At 46.1% G+C, this 9,343-nt stretch overlaps 1 protein-coding gene across 1 annotated transcript; it reads right to left on the bottom strand.

Moving 5' to 3' along the window:
* Positions 1-511: 511 nt before the first annotated feature.
* Timm17b (translocase of inner mitochondrial membrane 17B) lies at positions 512-8,222 on the bottom strand. Its single transcript, XM_051179555.1, has 6 exons — positions 8,068-8,222; positions 6,398-6,497; positions 3,785-3,848; positions 1,174-1,302; positions 982-1,092; positions 512-885 (listed from the first exon to the last, which is right to left on the bottom strand). The coding sequence occupies exons 1-6, from the start codon at positions 8,091-8,093 to the stop codon at positions 797-799; spliced, it is 519 nt and encodes a 172-aa protein (XP_051035512.1). The 5' UTR covers positions 8,094-8,222; the 3' UTR covers positions 512-796.
* Between the last annotated feature and the right edge of the window lie 1,121 nt (positions 8,223-9,343).

Genomic DNA, 9,343 nt, shown 5'->3' with positions numbered 1-9,343 from the left:
CATCTATGCACCCAGCAATCCCTGAGTTCCTGAGTTTTCTTCACCAAATCTGCTCCTGTTTGCTAGATATATCATTTGGCCCCTAACCATGCTTAATCATGTGCCTAATTAATATTTTTTGTTGTCATTTTTCAAGATAAGGTTTCTCTGTGTAACAGCTTCGGCTGTCCTGGAACTGGCTCTGTAGACCAGGCTGGCCTCAAACTCACAGAGATCTGCCTGCCTCTGCCTCTGGAGTGCTGGGATTAAAGGTGAGTGCTACCACTGCCTGACTCCTAATTCATACCTTATATATCTTACCTTCCTTGCTCATTCATTCTGTAACCCTTTACTGGAAGCTGGGTGCAGTAGCATCACACCAGTTCAAGTGAGATCTTGCTTCATTCTCCCACTACCCTGCAAAAACTCCGTACCAGAACCCGTCTGTTCACTGTAGGATGTCAAGTCCTAGAATCCCAAGCCCCTTCTCCTGAGGAGGGGGTCGTCTGGATGACTAAGGAGTGCATACACAGACATTTCAAAACGGGCTTTAAACGTTCATCAGGGTGCCACACGGAGGATCTGGGATGCGACACTGTTACATGTGTGAGGCTGGGGTGCCCTGAGACAAAAACGGGACCCATGTGACAAGGCTGCTGGGGTGCCCCCACCACCCCTACCACAGAACAAGGGAGTCGAATAGAGGCCCTCTCTGGAGGGTTAGGGTTATGTAGGAGCCAGTCCTCCCTTGGAGGTAGATCATCCGGGAGGAAACTGAGGAGTAACTCCACGGTGGCAGGGGCAGGCATCAGCTTCCTCAGTGGTACTGCTGGTAGTTGGGATAACCTGGGGCCGGAGCTCCCTCTTTAGGGGTTAGCTGGTTGGGGTCCTCCAAGAATGGGGGTGCTGGAGAAGGGAGAATGAGATAAGGAGGTGAGGAAGAGTGGAGAAGGCTGATAGTGCTTCCTGACTCTCCCTCATCATTGCCCTCCAGGTCCTCACCATTTCGGAACTGCTGGGCAGTATAGCGAGTGAGAAGGATGCCAACACCCTCGATGAGGGCCAACAGGATGCCCCCCATCATCGCAGAGCCCACCATGGCCAGCGGACCACCTGGGAGACAGAAAGAGACAGAGCTGAGGAAGGGCAGGCAGAACAGGGAAAGGACTGGGGTTAGGGGTTAGAGGCACTTACTCCGTGCAGCCAGCACTGCTCCAGTCAACGCTCCGCTGGTGATGGAGTTCCAGGGGTCTTCCTTGCCTCGAAGCCTTACGAGGCCACAGTCAATGGTGGAAAACAGGCCTCCCCACACTGCAAAGCTACCTGTAAGGGGACAGAACCCTAATCAGTGATTCACAGAAATTCTGAGACTCTGTATATCTCAACATCTGGGAACATTCAAGGTCTGAAAACTGACCAAGAAAGAGGTTGCTGGGACTACACATGTGGGTTCATGCTAGTGTTTGCCTAGGATAATTCCCAGAAAACACACACGCAGAGAGAGACGCACAGACAGACAGACAGACACACACACACCCATGACTGGTATAATCCCAGCACTTAGGAGGCCTACAGAGTTAGACACCCTGGACTAAAGGCCTGTCTAAAAAAAAAAGTGGGTTGGGAGAATCACATGAGTTAGTTAGCCATGAGTTAGTTATAACCTCAGCACCAATATAACAAGGAAGAAAGTCCAGATATAGACAGGTGGAGACCCCTATGGAACACTCCATCTTTCCTACTGACCATTTAATAAGGTCTGTAGTTATCATTAAAATCCTCTCATTTTTAGTTGACAAATGGATACAATCAGATTAACCTTTCATATAGTTTTCAATAAAGCAACTTCCACCCTTTAAGTATCACATGGAGTTGGAATTCTGGTTTTGACTTCAGGAAGAAGGAAACCTGTAACTTTTTGGTCATGATACCAGTAACAGAAAATTCCACAGCTGACCTCATGTGACATGAAACAGTAAAAATGCAGGAGAATGCTGGCTGGTGGTGTCACAAGCCTTTAATCCCAGCACTTGTGAGGCAGAGGCAGGCTGATATCTGAGTTCAAGGCCAGCCTGGTTTACAGACTGTCCTGACTTCAGGACAGTCAGGGCTACACAGAGAAACCCTGTCTCAAAAGAGCAAACCACAAACAAAGCATGAAGTATTAAGCTGCAGTTATAGCTACATGGGATGCCAAGGAGCTATAGAATGCAAGATCATTCACTGGAGCCGAAGTTACAGACCAGTCTGGACAACAAAGAAAGACCCCTCTACAGCCTGATCTACAGAGTGACTGGCCCCATGGCTACTGAGAAACCCTGCCTTGAAAAGCAAAAATAAATAAATAAATAAATAAATAAATACATACATGTCCCTCTATTTGTTTGTTTTGTTTTGTTTGTGGTAGTGGGGAATGGAACTGAGGGTTTCAGGCATATCAGTCAAGTATTTCATCACTGGGCTGCATCCTCAGCCCTGAGACATCCCCCCATCTTTCCTGCTTTTTTGGGACAGTATCTTATGTAGTCAAGGCTGGCCTCAAAATTTGTTATGTAGCCAAGGATAATCATGAAGTTTTGATCATTCTGTCTCTATCTCTCAAATGCCAGGATTATAAGTGGGCACCAATATACCCAGTTTTTTATGCAGAGCTGGGGAATAAACTAGGTAAGTACTCTACAAACTAAACTATCCATTAAAAAAGAAATATATAGTGCCAGGAACCTGTTTTAGTGATAAAGTACTTGCTTAGCATGCTCAATCTATCCCTATTATAAAACAAAACAAAAAAACATATACACATGTTTTTTACTTTTATTTATATTTTTTATAGATGGTTGTGAGCCACCATGTGGTTGCTGGGAATTGAACTCAGGACCTCTGGAAGAGCAGCCAGTGCTCTTAACCTGAGCCATCTCTCTAGCCCCTACATATATGTTTATATTGTATAAAATAGCAGTTTGAGGCTAGGGACAAAATTGGTGGTAGAGTGTTTACCTAACATGCTGGTGAAGGTCATCGGTTCAAGTATCTCAAAATAAGTAAATTAATTTTAAAAAGAGCTGGGCATAGCCCACATCTGTAATTTTAGCACCTGAGAGGCTTGAGGTGAAAGGGTTGTCTTGAGTTTGAAGCTAGCCTGGGCTATAGAGACCTGTTTCGAAAAACAAAGATATTTAAGATATGTAAGTAAGGTGTATACAAAACACCAGTGAATTTTGTGTTTAGACTCGGGTCTCATTTCTAAAATATCTTATTATGCATATGCAAATACTAAAAAATCCAAAATCTTCTGAAATGTGAAACACTTCTGGTCTCAAGCATTTTGGATAGGAATATTCAACCTGTAGTTAAAATGTTTATTCAGGGCTTACTGTGCTCTAGTACTTATTTGAGTGTTAGTTGACTTTTGCAACTTAAAATTAGTTAATATTATCAAAAGGCTCAGCATAGTAACTAGTGCTTATTAAATACTATGTGAGTTAATTTCAAAACTATCTATTGGGCATCAACACTATCATTATCAGATGAGGTTTGGAGGAAGTATGTGACTAGCGGTCAGCTAACACTGAAGAGCCAGGGAGGCAAAGGCAGGTGGATGTCTGTGAGTTTGAGGCCAGCCTGGTCTACAAAGGTACACAGAGAAACCTTGTCTCTAAAAAAAAAAAAAAAAAAAAAAAAAAAAAAAAGAAAGAAAGAGAAAAAGAAAGGAAAAAATCTAGACCTCTAACTCATAGTCTATAGCCTCAAAGTATCAACTACCTTCAAGTTGCTAATATGTCTTTATGTTCCCCAATCTCCTCACCTCCAATCTGGGGTGCTCGAATCCTCACAGCATTGATACTACCTCTGAAGCGGTGTCGCATTCCCTGGAGAAAGCAAGGAAAGGTGTCAGGGTAGAGGTAAGACCACTAGCAAGGCAGGGTTTGTAGCCTATAGAAGAGGGGGGCACTGGGATGCTTAGTGGTAAAGCACTTGCCTAGAATTAGCAAGGCCCAGGGTTGCAACAGAGAAGAAGGCATGGGAAAGCCATTAGAAGCATAGCAGCAGCCAGAGAACCGGGAGAATAGGGAATAAATTCAACAAAGAAAGGGGTTGCTAAGCTTTACTAATTTCTTCACTCATTCATTCAATAGGCAGTCATCAGGTCCTGTGTGCCAGGCTTCATCCTATATGCAGGAGTACAACAAGGAACAAGGTCCCAGCCCTCTCAGAGTGAGTGCACACAGACGTGGCAGAGACAGGTCATAAGCAAGGAAGCAAGACACCTTCAGACAGCAAAAGGTATGACAGAGCCATGGCTCTCAATCTCTGGCTTGTAACACCTTTGGGGTCCACAGGGGTGGCCTAAGACCATCAGAAAACATTTACAGTATGATTCATAACTAGCAAAATTATAGTTATGAAGCAGCAATGAAATAATTTTATGGTGGGGGGGTCATCACAACACGAGAACTGCATTAAAGGGTCCCAGCATTAGGAAGATTGAGCAGTACTGCCTCAAAACCTTGCCTATTTTCAGTTTAGTCTCTCTGCTTCACAACTGCCATTGAGGATGTGAGCTCTTAGCATCTTGCTTAGGCAGCCATGCTCCTTGTTGCCAAGCATCCCCATCCTGATGGACTCTTATCCTTCTGGAGCTCTAAGCCCAAATATACTTTCTTCTATAAATTGTCTTGGTCATAGCTTTTACTATAACAGAAAAGTAACTAATATATTCCCAAAAGGCTCACACCTATTTCATAGAGGAACAGGAACCCTGCCCACCTTTAAGAGTCTCAATAGTCTAGGCCCAGTTGTCTCCAAGGTTCAAGGTAATCTTTAGGTATGAGGTTTGCAAAAACAAAAAATAACAGTTATGTTAGGTAGTGGTGGTGCATTAGTCCCAGTACTTGGGAGGCAAAGGCAGGAGGATCTCTCTGAGTTTGAGGCCAGCTTGGTCTACAGAGTGAGCTCTGGGACAGCCAGGGCTGTTACACAGAGAAACCCTGTCTCAAAAAACAAGCAAAGGGGTGTGTGTGTGTGTGTGTGTGTGTGTGTGTGTGTGTGTGTATGTATGTGTGTTATATAGACATGAATGGGGAGGAGTGTGAACATGTGGAGGTCAGAGCAGTACATTAGGGGTCTTCTATTGCTTTTTGTCTTGAGACAGGGTCTCTCACAGAACCAGAAGCTCCACTTCCAGCTAGGCTGAATCAAGCTCTTGAGATATGCCTGTCTCATGCTCCATCCCCTATGTTGGGGTTATAGGCATAGGCAGCCATGCCTGACTTTTTACATAGATGCTGAGGACTCAAACTCAGGTCCTCATGCCAAGTGCTCTTAGCTACTGAACCTTATCTCCAGCCCCTCCCCATAATTGCTTTTTTGTTGTTGTTTTTTTGAGACACGGTTCTTCTGTGTAGCTCTGTAAATCAGGCTGGCCTCGAACATCTGTCTGCCTTTGCCTCCCGAGTGCTGGGATTAAAGGCATGTGCCAACACACGCAGAGCTGGCATGGAAGTCTGAGTAGACTAGGCTGACCTCAAACACACTGATCTACCTACCTCTACCTCCCAAGTGCTGAAATTAAAGGTGTGCACCACCTTTAATTTGCTCATAATTTGCTTTTAAAACAGTGACATCTAATAAGATCTCCAAGGGTAGGAAGTCTCAGGGGAAGAGGTAGAATTATATCAAAAGGGCCCCATTCAATTTAAAGGTTGTTCTCTTTGTCAAATTACTGTCATTTTTTTCTATATAGAGGATTTTAACCCAGAGCCTGTTTTGGGGTAAAATCTATGTTGCATACACATTTAAGATTTGATACTAACTTGTTTCTTTTTATTCTGATGGTGAGGAATGAGCCAACTACTCTACCACTGAGCTATATACTTGCTGTGGAACATCTTTGTACATTATGAATATTATTACTCTCAATGTCAATAAAAAGCTGATTGGACTATGGCTGGGCAGGATTTTCAGGACAGAGAGAATGCTGGGAAGGAGGGTGGAGTGAGAGGAATCACCAGCCAGTCAGAGAAGGAGCAGGACATGCAGGAGAGGTAAAAGCCACAGATTAATAGAAATGGGTTCATTTAAGTTATAAGAGCTAGTTAGTAACATGCCTGAGCATTTATAATTAATAACAAGTCTCTGAGTGGTTATTTGGGAATCAGTTGGTGAAACAGAACTGATCACAGTCCCTACAAAAAACTCCACCGACATACACTTCTAGTCTCTAAGACTGTTTCTGACAGTACAGTAACTTCCATAGAGCTCCAGCTACATAGCTGAAGAACAGTGTCCCTCAAATCATAGGTCCAGGAGCCAAGCCCAACACTTAGTAGGTGAACAAGCAACAGAATGAATGTGTGTTCAGCAGTAGTCTGTCAGCAAGACTGCAGACTCCCACACCACTGAGGAAGGCCCAACTCACAACGGGGGCATTGCGGAAGCCCTTGATAGCCTGGAAGACTCCACCACCAATGACACCCATAGTGAACGCTCCGCCGCAATCATCCACAATTCGCCATGGGCTGCAAGCAGGAAGGAAAAGACAGAGTTAATGCGAGACCCTGTCCTGCCAAGCCTGGACTCTTTGGAACTTGGAGAACCAAAATAGGAAGTTCATGAGTGATAAGAAACACCTCAGATAAAAACAAATCAGTTCTGTCTGTTTTTTTGTTTTGTTTTTTGAGATAGGGTTAGGGTTTCTCTGTGTAGGCTGTCCTGGAACTAGCTCTGTAGACCAGGCTGGCCTCAAACTCACAGAGATCTGCCTGTCTCGGCCTCCTGAGTGTTGGAATTAAAGGTGTGCGCCACCAATGCCCAGCAGGTCTGTCAGTTTTTAATATGACCCATAATGCCAGAAAGGAAAGCCAGGCATGGTTCTACATACCTGTAGGCACAATGCTTGGGAAGATGAGGCAGGAAGATCACAAGTTGGAGTCCAACTTGGGCTATAAATGGAGACCATGCCCCAAAAAGAATGTTTGCAGAGATGGGCAGTAGTGGTACACGCCTTTAATCCCAGTACTTGGGAGGCAGAGACAGGCAGATCTGAGTTCTTGGCCAGCCTGGTCTACAGAATGAGTGCTAGGACAGCCAGGGCTATACAGAGAAACTCTTGTCTTGAAAAACAAAAAAACAGAAAAAGAAAGAGAAGAGAAAATTTCTGCTCTGAGTGTGGTGGCACACCCCTTTAATCCCAGCACTCTGGAACACTCTGCACGAAGAGGCAGGTAGATCTTCGTGTTTGAGATCAGCCTACTCAGAGCTCCAGGCCAGCCAGAGCTACATAGTGAGATCTTGTCTCAAAAAACCTAAATACTTGGATTTACAATCTGTGGTGCAAAAGCGGGGAAACATTTTTTTTTTTCTTTTTGAGAGTGGGGGAGGTGTCTCACTACATAGCCTTCCAAATGCTGGGCTTATTACTGGAAGAGCAGTGCTCTCAATTACAACTGAGCATCAATCCAATTGTTTTGTTGCTGTCAAAAATCAAATGGATTGACATGTACAAAGAGTTGGCAGGCTGCAACAGTAGTAACTACCTAATGTTATTTAAGTGAAGCTGAACAGGGTGGCACTCTGTTCCCCGAAAGGGGGGAGGGCATGTCCAAGGAAGCCCCTGTACAGTGTATTTTAAATTTTAAAACGGAAAAATAAAAAACCGTGAGGAAGCTCCAGGCCCCACCTCTTAGCCTACAGTGGATTCATACATGCCCTAACCGGAGTCAAAAACTAGTCTGGAAAAAGCCACGCGAGGAAACCCTGTGGGTGTTGGCACCACGCCTCTCCTCCCCCGCAGCCGGAATGGATTTTCCCAGCGTCTCTCTTTTGGCTCGCAAAAAGGCTCCAGGAGAAGAGTCAGGGGAACAGTGGGGTGGTTTGTCCTACACCGCACCTACAGCAGGGATACTCCACAGTGGCGGTTTTTAACGAAGTCTGAGTGGGAGGAGCCATGCCGGACGCGCTGAGGCGGTGACGTTTCTAAGCCTCCCGCGTCAGGGACTTGACAGTGTAGCCGTCGCCTTCCCCGCCCGCCTCCCATGGTTGGCCTGAGTGTCTCAGGGACTGTCCCGAAGCCTTTGCCCATCGCCGTACCAAGGTTCGCGAGCGTACTCCTCCATGGCGCCAGCGTCTGGCCTGGAGCAGACGGTCGCACGGGCGAGCCACTCCCCCCCCGCCCAGAAACGCCCACAAGAGCGGAGGCGTCGTACGTAGGCCAAGGAAACAATTGGCTTTCCTTGCTTACGTAAGGCCAAAGGCGCACTCTTATTGGCCAGCCAGGTTGGCCGTTCACTGCAAGCGAGTTAACTGCGTCTGAGGAGAGTGGGGAGCGGTTTGTGCTTTAAAAGAAGAGCTCTTCGATATTGGTAAGCAGAGTGACAAAGAGGGAAAGGAGGGCAGGGTGACAGACTTTGGTTATCCGCATAGCTGTACTGCTAACGCCGGGGTGGAAGCTTTCTTTTAAAGCTGCCGATGGTGCTGGCATGTTAGCACCCCCATCCCAGCGCCTTGGTTCCTCCCACAGTGCTGATTTAGAGGAACGTTGGGTGATCCCATTTCTGGGTTGCGGGTGTGCTCCGCTTGTTCCCTCCGGCGATGGGTGGAGCCTTGGCCTGGAGAGGAACTGGGTCTTTGGCGCTTCCGGTTCCCAGTGCCCCGGTCAGGGGCGTTCTGGTGGTACTAGTTCTCAACGTACTGCCACGCACCTCTTTCGTCTTTTAGCACGCAATTTTGTTCTGTCCTTCCAGTTGCTGGTGTAGTTAGGTAGGTGGGGGTCAAATGAGCTCACGCTGTAGTGTGGTACGTGGTTACTGGATATCCTGATTGAAATGTTTATCGTATCTGGCCTTCACTACTGTCTGTCGGTTCCTAGGTCTGGTCAGCAACCCACAATGCCGCTCCCTGTTGCACTGCAGACCCGCTTGGCGAAGAGGGGCATCCTCAAACATCTGGAGCCCGGTGAGAAAGCTAATAGCAATAGCATATGGATCTGCCGTGTGCCAGTGTTAACAGACGTCTCTTATTCTGTTCTGTAGCTCCCCCTTCTCCCCACCCCTCACCCCCGTCGTACCCAGGTGCATGATAAGCAGATACTCAGCCCCAAAGTACACACCGTTTCCCCTTTGCGTTGCTGGGTTCAAACCCAGGCTCTTGGATGTATTCTACTATTGAGGTATATTTCCTTGATAGGCTTTATTGTTGATATTTGATACCTCGTATGGCCTGTAAGGCAGCTCAATGTCAGTATAATTTCTGATACCCATTACTACTGCTTGCTAAGTACTGTGTGACGTGTAAGGCTGGAAGATAGAGTTTAATTTAATTCATGAATCAAATGGGCACGGTGGCATGTACCAATAGGATCACTTAC

The sequence above is a fragment of the Phodopus roborovskii genome, unplaced genomic scaffold (genome assembly GCF_943737965.1).
Source record: "Phodopus roborovskii unplaced genomic scaffold, PHOROB, whole genome shotgun sequence".
Lineage (NCBI taxonomy): Eukaryota > Metazoa > Chordata > Mammalia > Rodentia > Cricetidae > Phodopus > Phodopus roborovskii.
Note: the sequence above shows the minus strand (reverse complement) of the source record. Positions and strands in the feature narration are given on the sequence as shown.